The sequence below is a fragment of the Anomaloglossus baeobatrachus genome, chromosome 6 (assembly GCF_048569485.1).
Source record: "Anomaloglossus baeobatrachus isolate aAnoBae1 chromosome 6, aAnoBae1.hap1, whole genome shotgun sequence".
Lineage (NCBI taxonomy): Eukaryota > Metazoa > Chordata > Amphibia > Anura > Aromobatidae > Anomaloglossus > Anomaloglossus baeobatrachus.
Genome location: NC_134358.1, coordinates 9957548 through 9982604, shown reverse-complemented (window position 1 = coordinate 9982604; position 25057 = coordinate 9957548). Strand labels below are relative to the sequence as shown.

Genomic DNA, 25057 nt, shown 5'->3' with positions numbered 1-25057 from the left:
TGTGTGTTTTGCTGGTTATGTGCTATGTGCCGTTAATTGTTTGGGGATCCAATAAAGTCTTAATATTGTGGCTCCCTCCCCCTGTGTTGTCTGAGTAGTGTTCCGCCCACGGTTAAGGAGGTCGAGCGTTCAGTTGGGATGAGCCCTGAGCCATACTGTCTTTCTAAAGGCGGCCGGGCCAGTGGACGAGAGTCCCCACTGACCCCTGTGTTTCCACAGGAGAGCCCCCACTGACCCCCGTGTCTCCACAGGAGAGCACCCAGTGACCCCCGTGTCTCCACAGGAGAGCACCCACTGACCCCCGTGTCTCCACAGGAGAGCACCCACTGACCCCCGTGTCTCCACAGGCTCTGCCTCAGAACCCTAAACAGCAGCCGCCCCTGCTTGGCCACCACATCGCATGGTGCCTACTTTTCAGGCTCCTGTTTCTTCTCGTAAGGATCCTGCTGCCCTCTTTGAGCCATCAGCCATGTGTGGTCCATCTGGAAGTAACCCTTATACTTTCTAAAAGCCACATCCCATTAGGGTTGTACCACATTTTTTATGATTTTACATTACGTTTGAAGAAACCATTATTCTTGCTTTGATGGAAATTTATATCAACAGTGTTAAAAATGAAAACTTTAACAGAGCATTTTTAAAGAGGGTTTCATGTTTTTACCATTTGTTAATGTTTGTATTGTTTACAAAACATATGAAAATATGAATCTTAAAAATCCTTTCAGGAAGACAGCAGTACAGTGGCATCAATTGCCCCCTCCCCATAGTGCGTTAAACAGCAGGGAGGTACGGTCCATGCAACACACAGGCTGTGGACCGACATTTTAATTTGAAAAATGAAGAGATGCATGACAGACAGGCGTAGGCCTCTCGCTCACAGAAGCCTGGCACTACACCATCGCCTACTCTGCACAGTCTGGGACTGGGGTGGCAAAGACACTGGACATCCACGACTTGTTCATCTTGATGAATGTTAGGCGATCTACACTTTCAAGGGATCACCACGATCTAAAACGTAAAAAAGTGCTTCTATTGTCCACTAATGAAAAATGTTGTGTAAAGATCATGGATTTTGGGCAGTCCAAAATGCTTGGCGAAACCTCATTAATGACAACTTTGTGAGGGACACCCAACTACTTGGCTCGAAAGGTGTTGATCACAGCAGGAAGAAGAAGCAGCAGACGCGGTTGATTTGGCGGCCGATGGATGGGTAGGCCCGGTAGTCTGCATTTTAGAGATTCCCACAGTACTGCATGTTGGTTGCGCATGTGCCTGTTTATCCATGTAGTAGTCAAAATATTTGAATTTTTGCCTCTACTGAGTCGTTGTTTACAATGTTGGCAGATAATGAAAGTTGGGTCATCCTTTGTGGTCTCAAAAAAGGCCCCGACTAGGCAATCCTTCCTATATGTTTGTGCGGGAATCACCAATGAAACATCCTCACCTTCGTCCTCCTCCTGATCTGTTGAGCTACAAAGCTGCGCGCCTCTGGGTTCACACTAAGTGGGACCTACATCTTCATCATCAGAATCTATGTTATCCCCCCTCTCCTGCAGGACATCCTTTATCTGATGCTTTCTCCCTGTGGACTCTCACCTGTTGGGGAAGTTACCTGCAGGACGACCTTTATCTGATGCTTTGTACCTTCTGACTCTCACCTGTCGGGGAAAGTTACCTGCAGGACATCCTTTATCTGATGCTTTGTACCTGCTGACTCTCACCTGTTGGGGAAGTTACCTGCAGGACGTCCTTTATCTGATGCTTTTTCCCTGTGGACACTCACCTGTCGGGGAAGTTACCTGCAGGACATCCTTTATCTGATGCTTTGCCAATACTGACTCTCAACTGTCGGGGGAAGTTACCTGCAGGACGACCTTTATCTGATACTTTGTACCTGCTGACACTCACCTGTCCAGGGAAGTTACCTGCAGGATGTCCTTTATCTGATACTTTGTACCTGCTGACACTCACCTGTCGGGGGAACTTACCTGCAGGACATCCTTTATCTGATGCTTTGTACCTGCTGACACTCACCTGTCGGGGAAGTTACCTGCAGGACGTCCTTTATCTGGTGCTTTGTACCTGCTGACTCTCACCTGTCGGGGGAAGTTACCTGCAGGATGTCCTTTATCTGATACTTTGTACCTGCTGACACTCACCTGTCGGGGGAAGTTACCTGCAGGACATCCTTTATCTGATGCCTTCTCCCTGTGGACACTCACCTGTCGGGGAAGTTACCTGCAGAACGTCCTTTACCCATACCTCCCAACTTTTAAAGAAGGGAAAGAGGGACAAAGTTTGTGGCGTGCCACGCCCCTAACCACACCCATTTTACAAACGGCCACACCCATATCCACTCCCCATCTACACCCATCCAGCAAACTGAAACTGCAGAAGCTGTCCGTGATCGCTCTGAGCCACCACAGATCAGCAATGTGCAGAACAGGCAGGGAGTTAACTACAGGGTGTGCAGGCAGCTAGGACCCAGGAGGAGTGCTGAACAGGGTGTGCAGGCAGCTAGGACCCAGGAGAAGAGCTGAACAGGGTGTGCAGGCTGCTAGGACCCAGGAGGAGAGCTGAACAGGGTGTGCAGGCAGCTAGGACCTAGGAGGAGAGCTGAACAGGGTGTGCAGGCTGCTAGGACCCAGGAGGAGAGCTGAACAGGGTGTGCAGGCAGCTAGGACCTAGGAGGAGAGCTGAACAGGGTGTGCAGGCAGCTAGGACCCAGGAGAAGAGCTGAACAGGGTGTGCAGGCAGCTAGGATCTAGGAGGAGGCCTGAACAGGGTGTGCAAGCAGCTAGGACCCAGGAGGAGAGCTGAACAGGGTGTGCAGGCAGCTAGGACCCAGGAGAAGAGCTGAACAGGGTGTGCAGGCAGCTAGGACCCAGGAGAAGAGCTGAACAGAGTGTGCAGGCAGCTAGGACCCAGGAGGAGAGCTGAACAGGGTGTGCAGGCAGCTAGGACCCAGGAGGAGAGCTGAAAAGGGTGTGCAGGCAGCTAGGACCCAGGAGAAGAGCTGAACTGGGTGTGCAGGCAGCTAGGACCCAGGAGGAGAGCTGAACAGGGTGTTCAGACAGCTAGAACCCAGGAGGAGGGCTGAACAGGGTGTGCAGGCAGCTAGGACCCAGGAGGAGAGCTGAACAGGGTGTGCAGGCAGCTAGGACCCAGGAGGAGAGCTGAAAAGGGTGTGCAGGCAACTAGGACCCAGGAGAAGAGCTGAACAGGGTGTGCAGGCAGCTAGGACCCAGGAGGAGAGCTGAACAGGGTGTGCAGGCAGCTAGGACGCAGGAGAAGAGCTGAACAGAGTGTGCAGGCAGCTAGGACCCAGGAGGAGAGCTGAACAGGGTGTGCAGGCAGCTAGGACCCAGGAGGAGAGCTGAAAAGGGTGTGCAGGCAGCTAGGACCCAGGAGGAGAGCTGAACAGGGTGTGCAGGCAGCTAGGACCCAGGAGGAGGGCTGAACAGGGTGTGCAGGCAGCTAGGACCCAGGAGGAGAGCTGAACAGGGTGTGCAGGCAGCTAGGACCCAGGAGAAGAGCTGAACAGGGTGTGCAGGCAGCTAGGACCCAGGAGGAGAGTTGAACAGGGTGTGCAGGTAGCTAGGACCCAGGAGGAGAGCTGAACAGGGTGTGCAGGCAGCTAGGACCCAGGAGGAGAGCTGAACAGGGTGTGCAGGCAGCTAGGACCTAGGAGAGCTGAACAGGGTGTGCAGCTAAGGGTATGTTCACACATCAGGTTTTTGCTGTGCGGCACAATCCGGCCTGGGTTTTCGCATCTGGGGTTTTTTTTGCCGCCGGGTGTGGTTTTTCCTCATAGACTTTTATTAGCGCCGGATTGTGCCGCATGTACTTGCGTTTGATCCGGTTTTTGCCTGATGCGGCACAAAACGTCACTCCGGCGGCCGCACAGGACGCAGAGAGGAACATTTTTGCCAGCGGCAAAAAAATGCATAGCTCCGGGTGCGGCGCTGTGCGGCATGGTGCATAATGAAAGTCTATGCGAGCCGGATTCGGTGTCATGCTTCAAACGCCGGAAGCATGTACCGTATCCGATTTTTACTTCTGAGCATGCCCAGAAGTGATATAAATTCATTGGTTGTCAGAAAATCAATCAATCACTCACTCTCAAACTCTCTCACTCACTGACTGACTCACTGACTTATTCACTCACTCACTCTCACTCACTCACCGATCACCGGCACAGGACTGCACGGCTGTCACACTGCTCCGGCGGCTTCTCCTGATTTGAAAATGCCGGCCGCCCATTATTCAATCTCGTATTCCCTGCTTTCCCCGCACAACGGCGCCTATGATTAGTTGCAGGCAGACACGCCCCCACGCTGAGTGACAGCTGTCTCACTGCAACCAATCACAGCCGCCGGTGGGCGGGTCTATATTGTGCAGTAAAATAAATAAATAATTAAAAGAAAAACGGCGTGCGGTTCCCCCCCAATTTTGATACCAGCCAAGATAAAGCCACATGGCTGAAGGCTGGTATTCTCAGGATGGGGAGCTCTACATTATGGGGAGCCCCCCAGCCTAAAAATATCAGCCAGCAGCCGCCCGGAATTGCCGCATCCATTAGATGCGACAGTCCAGGGACTCTACCCGGCTCTTCCTGAATTGCCCTGGTGCGGTGGCAATCGGGGTAATAAGGGGTTAATCATGGCAGGCGTCTATGAGACACCCCCAATGATTAACCTGTAAGTGAAAGTAAATAAACACATACACCCAAAAAAATCCTTTATTTGGAATAAAAGACAAAAAAACACCCTCTTTCACCATTTTATTAAAATCCCCAAATACCCCTCCAGGTCCGATGTAATCCACAGAGGTCCCGCGACGCTCTCAGCTCTACTACATGAAGCTGACAGGAACGGCAGTAGAACACCGCCTCTCTCTATCAGCTCCACGCAGCAACTGAAGGGAGTCGCGCTGTCAGCGGTGACGTCACTGAGGTAATGCCGGGTTGTGTGCGGTGAAGATGCGTGCAGGGTAGTGCCGGCGTGTGCAGTGATAATGCGTGCGGTAGTGCAGGGGTGTGCGGTGATCATGCGTGTGAGGTAGTGCCTGCCTATGCGGTGATGATGCGTGCTGGGTAGTGCTGGCGTGTGCGGTGATGATGCGTGTGAGGTAGTGCCTGCCTATGCGGTGATGATGCGTGCTGGGTAGTGCTGGCGTGTGCGGTGATGATGCGTGTGAGGTAGTGCCTGCCTGTGCGGTGATGATGCGTGCTGGGTAGTGCTGGCGTGTGCGGTGATGATGCGTTTGAGGTAGTGCCGGTGTTTGTGCAGTGATGGTGGGGTCTCTGTCTCTCTCTCAGCATAACAAAAAAAACAAAAAAAAAAACAAAAAACGGATCCGTCGCATCAGTTTTTTCACAATCTGAGACGGATCCGTTGCATCAGGCACAAACCGGATTGTGCCTGATTGGAAAAAACTGATGTGTGAAGTTAGCCTAAGGCTGCTTTCACACATCTGGTTTTTGCCGTGCGGCACAATACGGCGCTCTGCAGGAAAAACGCAACCGTTTTTTTTGCCTCCGGTTGCGGTTTTTCCTGCATAGACTTACATTAGTGCCGTATTGTGCCGCATGGGCTTGCGTTCGGTCCGTTTTTTTGCCGCATGCGGCAGATTTAGCCTATGCGGCGGCCGGATGGAATGGTGCCTGGCATGTTTTTTTGTCCAACAAAAAAAAAACGCATCGCGCCGCATCCGGCCGATGCGGCGCGATTTGCAGTGCATGCCTATGGACGCCGCATGCAGTTTTTTCCACTGCGCATGCTCAGTAGCCTGCCGCAAGTGGCAAAATACGGACGGGCCGCATGTAAAAAACTTATGCAAAGGATGCGGTTTTGTCGCCGCATCTGTTGCATAGGTTTTAGAGCCGGATTGGCCGGTGGTGTGAACTTAGCCTAAGATGCAGCAGCTCTGCCAGGCAGGAGATCATGTGGTCGGTAGCTGATAGAAGCATTGGCAATGCTTCTGTCTTTGCATATTACCGGCCAGTGCTGTGCACCTGCAGGAGAGGACACAATTGGTAAGTACACACTGTCTTCTCCCCAATGTCCTGATCTACCGTGTGCCTGCAACATTGAGAAGCAAACACTGCACACACGATAGATCAGGACACAAGCACACGGGAGTCAGAGAAACAGCTAGAGGAGCACAGGCTCCGGACCGGAGGGGAGGGAGGGGGAGGAAATCAGCGCTGGGGACATTCATTACCTTAGCAGCAGCAGCAGCACAGAGACTAGCGTAGCACGCTCTGCTCTGTAATGCTCAAGACACGTGTTAGGATGGTAGGAGGGAAAAGCAGCAAGGCGGGGAGAGAGTGGGTGGGCGAAGCTGGGATAAAGACCTCCCGCCCGGGGCAACGGGACAAACTCTGCAAAGCGTGATAGTCTCGCTGTATCCGGGACGATTGGGAGGTATGCTACTGCGGCAGGATACATCGCTGTGTGTGAAGTCGCAGGAGCGAGGAACATCTCCTACCGGCGTCACCGCGGCTTCGGCAGGATATGCGGAAGGAATGAGGTGGGCAGGATGTTTTCATCCCGCTCATCTCCGCCCCTCCGCTCCTATTGGCCGCCTGCCGTGTGACGTCGCAGTGACGCCGCACGACCCGCCCCCTTAATAAGGAGGCGGGTCGCCAGCCAGAGCGACGTCGCAGGGCGGGTGAGTCCATGTGAAGCTGCTGTAGCGATAATGTTCGCTACGGCAGCTATCACAAGGATATCGCAGCTGCGCCGGGGGCGGGGACTATCACGCTCGGCATCGCAGCATCGGCTTGCGATGTCGCAGCGTGCAAAGTACCCCTAAGGCCCACAATCCACTGTGTTAGTAGCACGTGTGCCATCACATGGTCCAATTCTGTCTCGGACTTCACATGTTGGTCATTAGGTGGACCTTCCCAGTAACCACATTGGTCAGGTCACGGGTGATGTTATGGGACACATGTTGGTGTAAGGTGGGGATAGCACACAATGAAAAATAGTGGCAGCTGAAGTCCAAGTACCGATGTATAGCCGCCGCCAAGAGACTGCAGAAAGACAGTCCACAAACTTAAACGGCAAGATTTCCAGATCAAACAATCTGGAAATGTGCCCTTTAGTGTTTGGGCCTCGAGGTATTCTAAGATCTGGGGTAAGGACAGATGAACGCTGCTCTGGGACAAAGAATTGGAAAACATTGCTTATGGTGTTTGTGAATGTGCAACCACAGGTTCAGGGCTGAAGGCGTCCGCACCTGTGTCCTGGACAGGGATTGATCAACATATAGCACAGGGGAAGAGGCAGTGGTGTGATCCACAGACAATGATTGTAAGATTGTGGACTTGTGACGCCCTGGACTAGCCAGGTAGTCACAGACACAACACCACACACACCCCTTCCCTGGATAGGTGACAACAGTCACACAGAAACCCTTGTTGCCACCCTCCAGAGTCTGATGTCCACACCAGGTGGGGTGGAGCCAGGAGGTTGACTCCACCCACCGAGGAGTTCACAGGCCTGGAGGCGGGAAAAGACAAGCAGTTCAGTTGAGTTCAGTCAAGCAGTGAGAGAGGAGAGGAGGAAAGGCACACACAGGCAGACCTGGGACCAGGCCTGCCACGGACTGTTTAGGTGTCTGGGTCAAAGCCCAGGCACCTCCAGCATGGTCGGCAGACGGTGGTGGCCGTCTGCAGGAGTTGGTGTGCGGTCGATGGAACCGTAGGACCAGGGTCGGGCAGTGGCCCACCGGTACCGAACCGGGGAGCCGATTGGAGCCAAGCACCAGGCAGGGTACTCAGACCCCGACTAACCTAGAAGCCGCCCTGATAGTCAAATTTACTGATTGCGGTCTGGACCTCAGGGGTTCATTCCCACCCAAGTCCCGATTGATGGCAACAGTCCAACCATCCCGAATAAGAGCCACCGCCAAAGGCAAGAGATCCAAAGGGCCAGCGCCTGCGGGCAAACGGGCTCCTCCGACACTTATACGCCGGGGAGCGGACTACCAGTGTCCAGGCACAGGAGTCAAAAACTACATAACACAGGTACAGGGAAACGACAACCATCACCAACCTGTCCAGGGAGAACACCGCAGCCGGCTGTGGGCCCCGTCCATTCTATCGTTTGGTTTACCAGAGACTCTGTTATCTTGTGTCAGAGTGAGTACACCAGTGCCGTCCGGCACCGCATCGCGCTGCACCGCGACCCTGCGCTCCACACCATGGCCCTCACCTTCCCGCGGGCCCCCGGGACCATCGCCCCCTGCCCACGGAGGGGTTAACACCGAGCTGCATAAGACCATCCCTGGGAGGCCTAGTCAACGGGGTGGCGTCACAAACTTTATCAATTCCACCAAACAACCACCCAAACCCCTGCGTGTACCGCCACTACTCCTTTCAGAGCGACGTGACCCCCGGGTCCGTGAGAGGCTCGAGCCACCACCTGCAGCACATGAGCACGGATCCAAGCGGCTCGGCAGTACAGACTCAAGCATTCAGCCCACCTAGTTGTGTGCTTTGATGAATGTGCCTGAGCATGCTGGTGGTGATCAGGTGGCCAGGCCCTTGCTCATCTTGGTACAGCGCAGGTTGCAAACAATGGGTTTTTTATTGTCCCCACTTTCTTTAAACAGCAACAGACTGGGGAACACATTACCCTTGGCTTCGGCACGTGTCGCGTGTGGGTTATCTGGGAACGGTTGCCTGTCTTCTCCCTCTGCCCACCCCACTGCCTCTGATGGCCCCCTAAAAATTCAGTAAGGGCCGTCTAATGGATTTGGTGGAGTAGTAGGGCAATAAAAATAATAAATCATGAACTTTATACCTTTTTTTGGGTGGGAAGGGGAGCACAGGAATACACCAGAAATAATAATAATAACCATTTGAATTGGCTTTATATTCCTCTGCTGTCATCTGCTGGGATTGAGACGTCGGGGCCAGTCCAGGCCTTGTTTATTTTGAGAATTGTCAACATGTTATATTACTTTATTGATCCTTAATGTGTAATTTTTTGAGTTTCTCTTCTTGAGATCATTCAGCCTGTCCGCATTTTCATTTGTTAGGCTGTGCCTATTGGTTATTGTGCCCCCGGTGGCACGAAAAGCCAACAGAATCAACTTCAGCAATGAGAGAGCAGTGACTGCGGCCTGCAAGCCTCAGATTTGCCTCAAATCCATGTAAAAAAAAAACTAAAGATGCCCAAATGCAGCTCTGATGTGAATAAATGGATAAAGGACTTATTTTGTTCTTTCCTATGAGATGGGTTGGAGAAGTTGCCCCCACATGGTTCATGAATCTTCATTGGCAAAGATCTCCACTCTCCAAAGAGATAAAAAAAATGTGGACACCCCTGTTTCAATCTATTTGTAGCCTCGGGGCTGCCTGATATCCTGAGCTGGCACAGGAGGAACTGCTGCCCACCTTATCTGGAACAAAATCGGAGTTGGATGCCTGAAGGTAATTGTGGTGCCACTTGTACTCTGAGTTTATGGCCTCCGAGACTCCTTTTTGGCCACAGAAGTCTCACTCTTTCTAATTGTAAATATTTCCTGAGGCCCTCCTCTACGTGTCTTCCAGGGTGTACTGGAGGTTCTCCTTATTATTTTTGGCAGCACTTGTACTTAGTGCATAGACTTCCCCAGTCCAGGAGTCCCACTTCTTACAAATAGGGAAAAAAAACAGAAATCTCATGCTCACAATTTTTTTTTCCTGACTGAAATGGAAAAATGCTGCATTTTTTAAAGAGTGTAATTTTTCCATCGTTTTTACAGAATTTTTCACCATTGAAAGCAATGAGAAAGTGCAAAAAAGCTATGTGTGAACATAGCCTAAAGGGGAGGTGGCACTTGTTCTCGCTTTTTACATTTTCCTTATATACAAGTCATTATACAGGAAATAGCTTTTCTTAAAACTTTTTTCCTGTAAAATTCATATTATCTTTGGTTAGGAAAGTTTTATTGTCACTCTGATAAAGTGGCGTAATCATCTGACCACATTGTTTCCAGCAGTGACCTGGGTGTCAGAGATGTGTCCTGGCATCTTCCCCGTGCTTTTTCTATACATTCCAGTGATTTTCAAGCCCCTCAGACCTCCTGGAGGGTCTGCCGGAAAAAATACTGGAGTTTCCCATAGGCTACCATTATGCTCATTACTCGAGTCAAGCACCCGAGCAGTTTAGTGCGCGACCCTCACTATTGATCATTCATTATTCTGCTGGCAGCTGATGATGGAGATAACTGCACTGTTTGGACCGAATTCGTCACTTTTCTTTTTTGACTTGTGGTTTCCCTGAAATTTAGTGCAATCCATCAAAATGCCGATTATGATTCATAAATTTTGCACAAAGACGAAAATTGGCGTTTATTTTCTTTTTATCAATTTTTATGATTTCTTACAAATTTCTATAACTTTTTTTAAAAAAATGGATAATAATGGATAACAAGAAGTAACTGCTCTCACTTTGGTGTTTTTTTTTGTTTGTTAGATTCACTACCATGGATATTTCAGCCATAATGGGAGCACGGAGACAGTGAAGTGTAATGTGCTGCCTCCGGGACCAGACGTGTGCACATACCGCGACTCCAGACAGTCCACGGAGCAGTGGTTCTGCGTCCGGCCAAAGGGCCTTCCCTGCAGTGCGTACGAGGAGCATGCAGCCGGTGACAGAATCACAATATTCAATACCACCGAGCAACAATTCTTACAATGGTGAATTCTACAAAAAAAAACAACTTCTAATATTAGAACGAGAATGTGAACAGTAGCAAGCTGCTGTACCTGCACTATATACACACCAGAGAGAGCAAGCATGTGCAAAATTAGATAAAGCGGGAGAAATAAGTATTGAACATTTCTAACTAAATATATTCTAAGTAACAACTCATCCAATCCCCACAGGCAAAGAAATCAAACCATAGATGTCCAGAAATGTAATGATGTGTAATAATAAGAAATGACACAGGAAAAATGTACTGAACATATGAAGAAGGAAAGGTGCATAAAACCCTGGAAAGTCCTGGCACCAGCTGGAATCTATCACTAATTAGAAAGCAATCCTGCCACGTAGTGAAAAATAATATCAGCTGGTTCAGCTAATAGCCAATGAAAAGGTGTCTCATTACCAAGGAGCCACACAAGAAACCTCTCATGATGGGTAAAACCAGTGAGCTGCCTCAAGAACTTCATAACTTTATTGTTCCAAAACTTACTGATAGCACTGGTTACAGAAACATTTCAAAACTACTGGAAGCTCCAGTGATCACTGACATGATCAAGAAGTAGAAGGAATATAATTTCACTGTAAACCGGCCACAACCAGATTCTCCCTGCAAGATCACAAAGAAGTGAAAAGAATGATCAGAAGACTTATCCAACAGGTGAAGACCACCTTTGGAGAACTACAGGAATCAGCAGATACTTATTGGTTTCTTAGAAACAATTGTAACGTACTCCTTCTCCATGGCCTGTATGCACGCTCTTGTATGCACGCTCACCACAAAAGACTCCACTGCTGAACAAAAAGTAGGTTCAAGAGCATTTAAAGTTTACTCAGCAACATTTAGAGAAGTCTGTGAAATACTGGAGAATATAGTCTGGTCAGATGAGAATAATACTGGACTCTTTTGCGGCCATAATACACACCATGTTTGAAGGCCAAAAGGCAAATCATCTCAAAAACATCATACAACAGTGGAGTGTGGAGATGAGAACATAATGGTGTATGGCTGTATTTAGTCTACGGCACTGGAGAACTTCATATAATAGAACGAAGGATGAATGGACAAATGTAATGCAGGTGACCACTGTCTCCATACAGGATGTGAGGAGTGTGTGCGGAAGAGTGGACCAAAATCCACCTGAGCAATGCAGGCGACTAGTGTCTCCATACAGGATGTGAGGAGTGTGTGTGCGGAAGAATGGGCCAAAATCCACCTGAGCAATGCAGGTGACTAGTGTCTCCATACAGGATGTGAGGAGTGTGTGTGCAGAAGAATGGATCAAATCCACCTGAGCAATGCAGGTGACTAGTGTCTCCATACAGGAGGTGAGGAGTGTGTGCGGAAGAATGGACCAAAATCCACCTGAGCAATGCAGGTGACTAGTGTCTCCATACAGGATGTGAGGAGTATGTGCGGAAGAATGGGCCAAAATCCACCTGAGCAATGCAGGTGACTAGTGTCTCCATACAGGATGTGAGGAGTGTGTGTGCGGAAGAATGGGCCAAAATCCACCTGAGCAATGCAGGCGACTAGTGTCTCCATACAGGATGTGAGGAGTGTGTGCGGAAGAATGGCCCAAAATCCACCTGAGCAATGCAGGTGACTAGTGTCTCCATACAGGATGTGAGGAGTGTGTGCGGAAGAATGGACCAAAATCCACCTGAGCAATGCAGGTGACTAGTGTCTCCATACAGGATGTGAGGAGTGTGTGCGGAAGAATGGCCAAAATCCACCTGAGCAATGCAGGTGACTAGTGTCTCCATACAGAATGTGAGGAGTGTGTGTGCGGAAGAATGGGCCAAAATCCACCTGAGCAATGCAGGTGACTAGTGTCTCCATACAGGATGTGAGGAGTGTGTGCGGAAGAATGGACCAAAATCCACCTGAGCAATGCAGGCGACTAGAGTCTCCATACAGGATGTGAGGAGTGTGTGTGGAAGAACGGACCAAAATCCACCTGAGCAATACAGGCGACTAGTGTCTCCATACAGGATGTGAGGAGTGTGTGCGGAAGAACGGACCAAAATCCACCTGAGCAATACAAGCGACTAGTGTCTCCATACAGGATGTGAGGAGTGTGTGTGCAGAAGAATGGGCCAAAATCCACCTGAGCAATGCAGGCGACTAGTGTCTCCATACAAGATGTGAGGCGTGTGTGCGGAAGAATGGGCCAAAATCCACCTGAGCAATGCAGGCGACTAGTGTCTCCATTCAGGATGTGAGGAGTGTGTGTGCGGAAGAATGGACCAAAATCCACCTGAGCAATGCAGGCGACTAGAGTCTCCATACAGAATGTGAGGAGTGTGTGCGGAAGAATGGGCCAAAATCCACCTGAGCAATGCAGGCGACTAGAGTCTCCATACAGGATGTGAGGAGTGTGTGTGGAAGAACGGACCAAAATCCACCTGAGCAATACAGGCGACTAGTGTCTCCATACAGGATGTGAGGAGTGTGTGCGGAAGAACGGACCAAAATCCACCTGAGCAATACAGGCGACTAGTGTCTCCATACAGGATGTGAGGAGTGTGTGTGCAGAAGAATGGGCCAAAATCCACCTGAGCAATGCAGGCGACTAGTGTCTCCATACAAGATGTGAGGAGTGTGTGCGGAAGAATGGGCCAAAATCCACCTGAGCAATGCAGGCGACTAGTGTCTCCATTCAGGATGTGAGGAGTGTGTGTGCGGAAGAATGGACCAAAATCCACCTGAGCAATGCAGGCGACTAGTGTCTCCATACAAGATGTGAGGCGTGTGTGCGGAAGAATGGGCCAAAATCCACCTGAGCAATGCAGGTGACTAGTGTCTCCATACAGGATGTGAGGAGTGTGTGCAGAAGAATGGGCCAAAATCCACCTGAGCAATGCAGGTGACTAGTGTCTCCATACAGGATGTGAGGAGTGTGTGCGGAAGAATGGGCACAAAATCCACCTGAGCAATGCAGGTGACTAGTGTCTCCATACAGGATGTGAGGAGTGTGTGCGGAGGAATGGGCCAAAATCCACCTGAGCAATGCAGGGACCAGTGTCTCCATACAGGATGTGAGGAGTATGTGCGGAAGAATGGGCCAAAATCCACCTGAGCAATGCAGGCGACTAGTGTCTCCATACAGGATGTGAGGAGTGTGTGCGGAAGAATGGACCAAAATCCACCTGAGCAATGCAGGTGACTAGTGTCTCCATACAGGATGTGAGGAGTGTGTGCAGAAGAATGGGCCAAAATCCACCTGAGCAATGCAGGTGACTAGTGTCTCCATACAAGATGTGAGGCGTGTGTGCGGAAGAATGGGCCAAAATCCACCTGAGCAATGCAGGCGACTAGTGTCTCCATACAAGATGTGAGGCGTGTGTGCGGAAGAATGGGCCAAAATCCACCTGAGCAATGCAGGCGACTAGTGTCTCCATACAGGATGTGAGGAGTGTGTGCAGAAGAATGGGCCAAAATCCACCTGAGCAATGCAGGCGACTAGTGTCTCCATACAGGATGTGAGGAGTGTGTGCGGAAGAATGGGCCAAAATCCACCTGAGCAATGCAGGCGACTAGTGTCTCCATACAGGATGTGAGGAGTGTGTGCAGAAGAATGGGCCAAAATCCACCTGAGCAATGCAGGTGACTAGTGTCTCCATACAAGATGTGAGGCGTGTGTGCGGAAGAATGGGCCAAAATCCACCTGAGCAATGCAGGCGACTAGTGTCTCCATACAAGATGTGAGGCGTGTGTGCGGAAGAATGGGCCAAAATCCACCTGAGCAATGCAGGCGAGTAGTGTCTCCATACAGGATGTGAGGAGTGTGTGCAGAAGAATGGGCCAAAATCCACCTGAGCAATGCAGGTGACTAGTGTCTCCATACAGGATGTGAGGAGTGTGTGCAGAAGAATGGGCCAAAATCCACCTGAGCAATGCAGGTGACTAGTGTCTCCATACAGGAGGTGAGGAGTGTGTGCGGAAGAAAGGGCCAAAATCCACCTGAGCAATGCAGGCGACTAGTGTCTCCATACAGGATGTGAGGAGTGTGTGCGGAAGAATGGACCAAAATCCACCTGAGCAATGCAGGCGACTAGAGTCTCCATACAGGATGTGAGGAGTGTGTGTGGAAGAACGGACCAAAATCCACCTGAGCAATGCAGGTGACTAGTGTCTCCATACAGGATGTGAGGAGTGTGTGCGGAAGAATGGCCAAAATCCACCTGAGCAATGCAGGTGACTAGTGTCTCCATACAGAATGTGAGGAGTGTGTGTGCGGAAGAATGGGCCAAAATCCACCTGAGCAATGCAGGTGACTAGTGTCTCCATACAGAATGTGAGGAGTGTGTGCGGAAGAATGGGCCAAAATCCACCTGAGCAATGCAGGCGACTAGAGTCTCCATACAGGATGTGAGGAGTGTGTGTGGAAGAACGGACCAAAATCCACCTGAGCAATACAGGCGACTAGTGTCTCCATACAGGATGTGAGGAGTGTGTGCGGAAGAACGGACCAAAATCCACCTGAGCAATACAGGCGACTAGTGTCTCCATACAGGATGTGAGGAGTGTGTGTGCAGAAGAATGGGCCAAAATCCACCTGAGCAATGCAGGCGACTAGTGTCTCCATACAAGATGTGAGGAGTGTGTGCGGAAGAATGGGCCAAAATCCACCTGAGCAATGCAGGCGACTAGTGTCTCCATTCAGGATGTGAGGAGTGTGTGTGCGGAAGAATGGACCAAAATCCACCTGAGCAATGCAGGCGACTAGTGTCTCCATACAAGATGTGAGGCGTGTGTGCGGAAGAATGGGCCAAAATCCACCTGAGCAATGCAGGTGACTAGTGTCTCCATTCAGGATGTGAGGAGTGTGTGTGCGGAAGAATGGGCCAAAATCCACCTGAGCAATGCAGGCGACTAGTGTCTCCATACAGGATGTGAGGAGTGTATGCGGAAGAATGGACCAAAATCCACCTGAGCAATGCAGGTGACTAGTGTCTCCATACAGGATGTGAGGAGTGTGTGCAGAAGAATGGGCCAAAATCCACCTGAGCAATGCAGGTGACTAGTGTCTCCATACAGGATGTGAGGAGTGTGTGTGGAAGAATGGGCCAAAATCCACCTGAGCAATGCAGGCGAGTAGTGTCTCCATACAGGATGTGAGGAGTGTGTGCAGAAGAATGGGCCAAAATCCACCTGAGCAATGCAGGTGACTAGTGTCTCCATACAGGATGTGAGGAGTGTGTGCAGAAGAATGGGCCAAAATCCACCTGAGCAATGCAGGTGACTAGTGTCTCCATACAGGAGGTGAGGAGTGTGTGCGGAAGAAAGGGCCAAAATCCACCTGAGCAATGCAGGCGACTAGTGTCTCCATACAGGATGTGAGGAGTGTGTGCGGAAGAATGGACCAAAATCCACCTGAGCAATGCAGGCGACTAGTGTCTCCATTCAGGATGTGAGGAGTGTGTGCGGAAGAATGGACCAAAATCCACCTGAGCAATGCAGGCGACTAGTGTCTCTATACAGGATGTGAGGAGTGTGTGCGGAAGAATGGACCAAAATCAACCTGAGCAATGCAGGTGACTAGTGTCTCCATACAGGATGTGAGGAGTGTGCGCGGAAGAATGGACCAAAATCCACCTGAGCAATGCAGGTGACTAGTGTCTCAATACAGGATGTGAGGAGTATGTGCGGAAGAATGGGCCAAAATCCACCTGAGCAATGCAGGCGACTAGTGTTTCCATACAGGATGTGAGGAGTGTCTGTAATGAAGAATGCCCAAAATCCACCTGAGCAATGCAGGCGACTAGTGTCTCCATACAGGATGTGAGGAGTGTCTGTAATGAAGAATGCCCAAAATCCACCTGAGCAATGCAGGCGAATAGTGTCTCCATACAAGATGTGAGGAGTGTGTGCAGAAGAATGGGCCAAAATCCACCTGAGCAATGCAGGCGACTAGTGTCTCCATACAGGATGTGAGGAGTGTGTGCGGAAGAATGGGCCAAAATCCACCTGAGCAATGCAGGCGAGTAGTGTCTCCATACAGGATGTGAGGAGTGTGTGCGGAAGAATGGGCCAAAATCCACTTGAGCAATGCAGGCGACTAGTGTCTCCATACAGGATGTGAGGAGTGTGTGCGGAAGAATGGACCAAAATCCACCTGAGCAATGCAGGCGACTAGTGTCTTTATACAGGATGTGAGGAGTGTGTGCGGAAGAATGGGCCAAAATCCACTTGAGCAATGCAGGCGACTAGTGTCTCCATACAGGATGTGAGGAGTGTGTGCGGAAGAATGGGCCAAAATCCACTTGAGCAATGCAGGCGACTAGTGTCTCCATACAGGATGTGAGGAGTGTGTGCGGAAGAATGGACCAAAATCCACCTGAGCAATGCAGGCGACTAGTGTCTCTATACAGGATGTGAGGAGTGTGTGTGGAAGAATGGACCAAAATCCACCTGAGCAATGCAGGCGACTAGTGTCTCCATACAGGATGTGAGGAGTGTGTGCGGAAGAATGGACCAAAATCCACCTGAGCAATGCAGGCGACTAGTGTCTCTATACAGGATGTGAGGAGTGTGTGCGGAAGAATGGACCAAAATCCACCTGAGCAATGCAGGCGACTAGTGTCTCCATTCAGGATGTGAGGAGTGTGTGCGGAAGAATGGACCAAAATCCACCTGAGCAATGCAGGCGACTAGTGTCTCTATACAGGATGTGAGGAGTGTGTGCGGAAGAATGGACCAAAATCAACCTGAGCAATGCAGGTGACTAGTGTCTCCATACAGGATGTGAGGAGTGTGGGCAGATGAATGGGCCAAAATCCACCTGAGCAATGCAGGTGACTAGTGTCTCCATACAGGATGTGAGGAGTGTGCGCGGAAGAATGGAACAAAATCCACCTGAGCAATGCAGGTGACTAGTGTCTCCATACAGGATGTGAGGAGTGTGTGTGGAAGAATGGACCAAAATCCACCTGAGCAGTGCAGGGACTAGTGTCTCCATACAGGATGTGAGGAGCGTGTGCAGAAGAATGGGCCAAAATCCACCTGAGCAATGCAGGTGACTAGAGTCTCCATACAGGATGTGAGGAGTATGTGCGGAAGAATGGGCCAAAATCCACCTGAGCAATGCAGGCGACTAGTGTTTCCATACAGGATGTGAGGAGTGTCTGTAATGAAGAATGCCCAAAATCCACCGGAGCAATGCAGGCGACTAGTGTCTCCATACAAGATGTGAGGAGTGTGTGCAGAAGAATGGGCCAAAATCCACCTGAGCAATGCAGGCGACTAGTGTCTCCATACAGGATGTGAGGAGTGTGTGTGGAAGAATGGGCCAAAATCCACCTGAGCAATGCAGGCGACTAGTGTCTCCATACAGAATGTGAGGAGTGTGTGTGGAAGAATGGGCCAAAATCCGCCTGAGCAATGCAGGCGACTAGTGTCTCCATACAGGATGTGAGGAGTGTGTGAGCGGGAGAATGGACCAAAATCCACCTGAGCAATGCAGGCGACTAGTGTCTCCATACAGGATGTGAGGAGTGTGTGCGGAAGAATGGACCAAAATCCACCTGAGCAATGCAGGTGACTAGTGTCTCCATACAAGATGTGAGGAGCGTGTGCAGAAGAATGGGCCAAAATCCACCTGAGCAATGCAGGCGACTAGTGTCTCCATACAGGATGTGAGGACTGTGTGCGGAAGAATGGACCAAAATCCACCTGAGCAATGAAGGCGACTAGTGTCTCCATACAGGATGTGAGGAGTGTGCGCGTGGGAGAATGGGCCAAAATCCACCTGAGCAATGCAGGCGACTAGTGTCTCCATACAGGATGTGAGGAGTGTGTGCAATGAAGAATGCCCAAAATCCACCTGAGCAATGCAGGTGACTAGTGTCTCCATACAGGATGTGAGGAGTGTGTGCGGAAGAATGGACCAAAATCCACCTGAGCAATGAAGGCGACTAGTGTCTCCATACAGGATGTGAGGAGTGTGTGTAATGAAGAATGCCCAAAATCCACCTGAGCAATGCAGGCGACTAGTGTCTCCATACAGGATGTGAGCAGTGTGTGTGCGGAAGAATGGGCCAAAATCCACCTGAGCAATGCAGGTGACTAGTGTCTCTATATAAGATGTGAGGAGTGTGTGTGTGGAAGAATGGGCCAAAATCCACCTGAGCAATGCAGGCGACTAGTGTCTCCATACAGGATGTGAGGAGGGTGTGCAGAAGAATGGGCCAAAATCCACCTGAGCAATGCAGGCGACCAGTGTCTCCATACAGGATGTGAGGAGTGTGTGCGGAAGAATGGGCCAAAATCCACCTGAGCAATGCAGGCAACTAGTGTCTCCATACAGGATGTGAGGAGTGTGTGTGTGTAAGAATGGGCCAAAATCCACCTGAGCAATGCAGGCGACTAGTGTCTCCATACAGGATGTGAGGAGTGTGTGCGGAAGAATGGACCAAAATCCACCTGAGCAATGCAGGCGACTAGTGTCTCCATACAGGATGTGAGGAGTGTGCGCTCGGGAGAATGGGCCAAAATCCACCTGAGCAATGCAGGCGACTAGTGTCTCCATACAGGATGTGAGGAGTGTGTGTAATGAAGAATGCCCAAAATCCACCTGAGCAATGCAGGCGACTAGTGTCTCCATACAGGATGTGAGCAGTGTGTGTGCGGAAGAATGGGCCAAAATCCACCTGAGCAATGCAGGTGACTAGTGTCTCTATATAAGATGTGAGAAGTGTGTGCGGAAGAATGGGCCAAAATCCACCTGAGCAATGCAGGCGACTAGTGTCTCCATACAGGATGTGAGGAGTGTGTGCGGAAGAATGGGCCAAACTCCACCTGAGCAATGCAGGCGACTAGTGTCTCCATACAGGATGTGAGGAGGGTGTGTGCAGAAGAATGGGCCAAAATCCACCTGAGCAATGCAGAAGACTAGTGTCTCCATACAGGATGTGAGGAGTGTGTGCAGAAGAATGGACCAAAATCCACCTGAGCAATGCAGGGACTAGTGTCTCCATACAGGATGTGAGGAGTGTGTGTGTGGAAGAATGGGGCAAAATCCACCTGAGCAATGCAGGCGACTAGTGTCTCCATACAGGATGTGAGGAGTGTGTGCGGAAGAATGGGCCAAAATCCACCTGAGCAATGCAGGGACTAGTGTCTCCATACAGGATGTGAGGAGTGTGTGCAGAAGAATGGACCAAAATCCACCTGAGCAATGCAGATGACTAGTGTCTCCATACAGGATGTGAGGAGTGTGTGTGGAAGAATGGGCCAAAATCCACCTGAGCAATGCAGGCGACTAGTGTCTCCATACAGGATGTGAGGAGTGTGTGTGTGGAAGAATGGGCCAAAATCCACCTGAGCAATGCAGATGACTAGTGTCTCCATACAGGATGTGAGGAGTGTGTGTGGAAGAAGGGGCCAAAATCCACCTGAGCAATGCAGGCGACTAGTGTCTCCATACAGGATGTGAGGAGTGTGTGTGTGGAAGAATGGGCCAAAATCCACCTGAGCAATGCAGGCGACTAGTGTCTCCATACAGGATGTGAGGAGTGTGTGCGGAAGAATGGACCAAAATCCACCTGAGCAATGCAGGTGACTAGTGTCTCCATACAGGATGTGAGGAGTGTGTGCGGAAGAATGGGCCAAAATCCACCTGAGCAATGCAGGCGACTAGTGTCTCCATACAGGATGTGAGGAGTGTGTGCGGAAGAATGGGCCAAAATCCACCTGAGCAATGCAGGCGACTAGTGTCTCCATACAGGATGTGAGGAGTGTGTGCGGAAGAATGGGCCAAAATCCACCTGAGCAATGCAGGCGACTAGTGTCTCCATACAGGATGTGAGGAGTGTGTGCGGAAGAATGGACCAAAATCCACCTGAGCAATGCAGGTGACTAGTGTCTCCATACAGGATGTGAGGAGTGTGTGCGGAAGAATGGGCCAAAATCCACCTGAGCAATGCAGGCGACTAGTGTCTCCATACAGGATGTGAGGAGTGTGTGCGGAAGAATGGGCCAAAATCCACCTGAGCAATGCAGGCGACTAGTGTCTCCATACAGGATGTGAGGAGTGTGTGTGGAAGAATGGGCCAAAATCCACCTGAGCAATGCAGGTGACTAGTGTCTCCATACAGGATGTGAGGAGTGTGTGCGGAAGAATGGGCCAAAATCCACCTGAGCAATGCAGGTGACTAGTGTCTCCATACAGGATGTGAGGAGTGTGTGCGGAAGAATGGGCCAAAATCCACCTGAGCAATGCAGGCGACTAGTGTCTCCATACAGGATGTGAGGAGTGTGTGAGCGGGAGAATGGACCAAAATCCACCTGAGCAATGCAGGCGACTAGTGTCTCCATACAGGATGTGAGGAGTGTGTGCGGAAGAATGGACCAAAATCCACCTGAGCAATGCAGGTGACTAGTGTCTCCACACAAGATGTGAGGAGCGTGTGCAGAAGAATGGGCCAAAATCCACCTGAGCAATGCAGGCGACTAGTGTCTCCATACAGGATGTGAGGACTGTGTGCGGAAGAATGGACCAAAATCCACCTGAGCAATGAAGGCGACTAGTGTCTCCATACAGGATGTGAGGAGTGTGTGCGGAAGAATGGACCAAAATCCACCTGAGCAATGAAGGCGACTAGTGTCTCCATACAGGATGTGAGGAGTGTGCGCGTGGGAGAATGGGCCAAAATCCACCTGAGCAATGCAGGCGACTAGTGTCTCCATACAGGATGTGAGGAGTGTGTGTGGAAGAATGGGCCAAAATCCACCTGAGCAATGCAGGCGACTAGTGTCTCCATACAGGATGTGAGGAGTGTGTGTAATGAAGAATGCCCAAAATCCACCTGAGCAATGCAGGTGACTAGTGTCTCCATACAGGATGTGAGGAGTGTGTGCGGAAGACTGGACCAAAATCCACCTGAGCAATGAAGGCGACTAGTGTCTCCATACAGGATGTGAGGAGTGTGCGCGCGGGAGAATGGGCCAAAATCCACCTGAGCAATGCAGGCGACTAGTATCTCCATACAGGATGTGAGGAGTGTGTGCGGAAGAATGGACCAAAATCCCACCTGAGCAATGCAGGTGACTAGTGTCTCCATACAGGATGTGAGGAGTGTGTGTAATGAAGAATGCCCAAAATCCACCTGAGCAATGCAGGCGACTAGTGTCTCCATACAGGATGTGAGCAGTGTGTGTGCGGAAGAATGGACCAAAATCCACCTGAGCAATGCAGGGACTAGTGTCTCCATACAGGATGTGAGGAGGGTGTGTGCAGAAGAATGGGCCAAAATCCACCTGAGCAATGCAGGGACTAGTGTCTCCATACAGGATGTGAGGAGTGTGTGTGGAAGAATGGGCCAAAATCCACCGGAGCAATGCAGGCGACTAGTGTCTCCATACAGGATGTGAGGAGTGTGTGTGTGGAAGAATGGGCCAAAATCCACCTGAGCAATGCAGGCGACTAGTGTCTCCATACAGGATGTGAGGAGTGTGTGGAAGAATGGGCCAAAATCCACCTGAGCAATGCAGGTGACTAGTGTCTCCATACAGGATGTGAGGAGTGTGTGTGCAGATGAATGGGCCAAAATCCACCTGAGCAATGCAAGCGACTAGTGTCTCCATACAGGATGTGAGGAGTGTGTGCGGAAGAATGGACCAAAATCCACCTGAGCAATGCAGGTGACTAGTGTCTCCATACAGGATGTGAGGAGTGTGTGTGGAAGAATGGACCAAAATCCACCTGAGCAATGCAGGCGACTAGTGTCTCCATACAGGATGTGAGGAGTGTGTGCGGAAGAATGGGCCAAAATCCACCTGAGCAATGCAGGTGACTAGTGTCTCCATACAGGATGTGAGGAGTGTGTGCGGAAGAATGGGCCAAAATCCACCTGAGCAATGCAGGCGACTAGTGTCTCCATACAGGATGGGAGGAGTGTGTGTGTGGAAGAATGGACCAAAATCCACCTGAGCAATGCAGGCGACTAGTGTCTCCATACAGGATGTGAGGAGTGTGTGCGGAAGAATGGGCCAAAATCCACCTGAGCAATGCAGGTGACTAGTGTCTCCATACAGGATGTGAGGAGTGTGTGCGGAAGAATGGGCCAAAATCCACCTGAGCAATGCAGGCGACTAGTGTCTCCATACAGGATGGGAGGAGTGTGTGTAATGAAGAATGCCCAAAATCCACCTGAGCAATGCAGGCGACTAGTGTGTCCATACAGGATGTGAGGAGTGTGTGCGGAAGAATGGACCAAAATCCACCTGAGCAATGCAGGTGAATAGTGTCTCCAAACAGGATGTGAGGAGTGTGTGTGTGTAAGAATGGGCCAAAATCCACCTGAGCAATGCAGGTGACTAGTGTCTCCATACAGGATGAGAGGAGTGTGTGTGCAGAAGAATGGGCCAAAATCCACCTGAGCAATGCAGGCGACTAGTGTCTCCATACAGGATGTGAGGAGTGTGTGCGTAAGAATGCCCAAAATCCACCTGAGCAATGCAGGTGACTAGTGTCTCCATACAGAATGTGAGGAGTGTGTGTGCGGAAGAATGGACCAAAATCCACCTGAGCAATGCAGGCGACTAGTGTCTCCATACAGGATGTGAGGAGCGTGTGCAGAAGAATGGGCCAAAATCCACCTGAGCAATGCAGGCGACTAGTGTCTCCATACAGGATGTGAGGAGTGTGTGCGGAAGAATGGGCCAAAATCCACCTGAGCAATGCAGGCGACTAGTGTCTCCATACAGGATGGGAGGAGTGTGTGTAATGAAGAATGCCCAAAATCCACCTGAGCAATGCAGGCGACTAGTGTCTCCATACAGGATGTGAGGAGTGTGTGCGGAAGAATGGACCAAAATCCACCTGAGCAATGCAGGTGAATAGTGTCTCCATACAGGATGTGAGGAGTGTGTGCGGAAGAATGCCCAAAATCCACCTGAGCAATGCAGGTGACTAGTGTCTCCATACAGGATGTGAGGAGTGTGTGCGGAAGAATGGGCCAAAATCCACCTGAGCAATGCAGGCGACTAGTGTCTCCATACAGGATGTGAGGAGCGTGTGCAGAAGAATGGGCCAAAATCCACCTGAGCAATGCAGGCGACTAGTGTCTCCATACAGGATGTGAGGAGTGTGTGCGGAAGAATGGGCCAAAATCCACCTGAGCAATGTAGGCGACTAGTGTCTCCATACAGAATGTGAGAAGTGTGTGCGGAAGAATGGGCCAAAATCCACCTGAGCAATGCAGGCGACTAGTGTCTCCATACAGGATGGGAGGAGTGTGTGTAATGAAGAATGCCCAAAATCCACCTGAGCAATGCAGGCGACTAGTGTCTCCATACAGGATGTGAGGAGTGTGTGCGGAAGAATGGACCAAAATCCACCTGAGCAATGCAGGTGAATAGTGTCTCCAAACAGGATGTGAGGAGTGTGTGTGTGTAAGAATGGGCCAAAATCCACCTGAGCAATGCAGGTGACTAGTGTCTCCATACAGGATGAGAGGAGTGTGTGTGCAGAAGAATGGGCCAAAATCCACCTGAGCAATGCAGGCGACTAGTGTCTCCATACAGGATGTGAGGAGTGTGTGCGTAAGAATGCCCAAAATCCACCTGAGCAATGCAGGTGACTAGTGTCTCCATACAGAATGTGAGGAGTGTGTGTGCGGAAGAATGGACCAAAATCCACCTGAGCAATGCAGGCGACTAGTGTCTCCATACAGGATGTGAGGAGCGTGTGCAGAAGAATGGGCCAAAATCCACCTGAGCAATGCAGGCGACTAGTGTCTCCATACAGGATGTGAGGAGTGTGTGCGGAAGAATGGGCCAAAATCCACCTGAGCAATGCAGGCGACTAGTGTCTCCATACAGGATGGGAGGAGTGTGTGTAATGAAGAATGCCCAAAATCCACCTGAGCAATGCAGGCGACTAGTGTCTCCATACAGGATGTGAGGAGTGTGTGCGGAAGAATGGACCAAAATCCACCTGAGCAATGCAGGTGAATAGTGTCTCCATACAGGATGTGAGGAGTGTGTGCGGAAGAATGCCCAAAATCCACCTGAGCAATGCAGGTGACTAGTGTCTCCATACAGAATGTGAGGAGTGTGTGTGCGGAAGAATGGACCAAAATCCACCTGAGCAATGCAGGCGACTAGTGTCTCCATACAGGATGTGAGGAGCGTGTGCAGAAGAATGGGCCAAAATCCACCTGAGCAATGCAGGCGACTAGTGTCTCCATACAGGATGTGAGGAGTGTGTGCGGAAGAATGGGCCAAAATCCACCTGAGCAATGTAGGCGACTAGTGTCTCCATACAGAATGTGAGAAGTGTGTGCGGAAGAATGGGCCAAAATCCACCTGAGCAATGCAGGCGACTAGTGTCTCCATACAGGATGTG

The 25057-nt window shown here is 50.5% G+C and overlaps 1 protein-coding gene across 1 annotated transcript in view; it reads left to right on the top strand.

Moving 5' to 3' along the window:
* The first annotated feature begins 7017 nt into the window (after nt 1–7017).
* The window catches only part of LOC142243776 (NXPE family member 3-like), a 40471-nt gene continuing 22431 nt past the window's right edge, over nt 7018–25057 (top strand). The window contains exons 1-2 of the mRNA XM_075315976.1: nt 7018–7143; nt 10473–10696. Coding sequence (XP_075172091.1) covers nt 7018–7143; nt 10473–10696 — 350 coding nt within the window. The remainder of the gene's footprint in view (nt 7144–10472; nt 10697–25057) is intronic.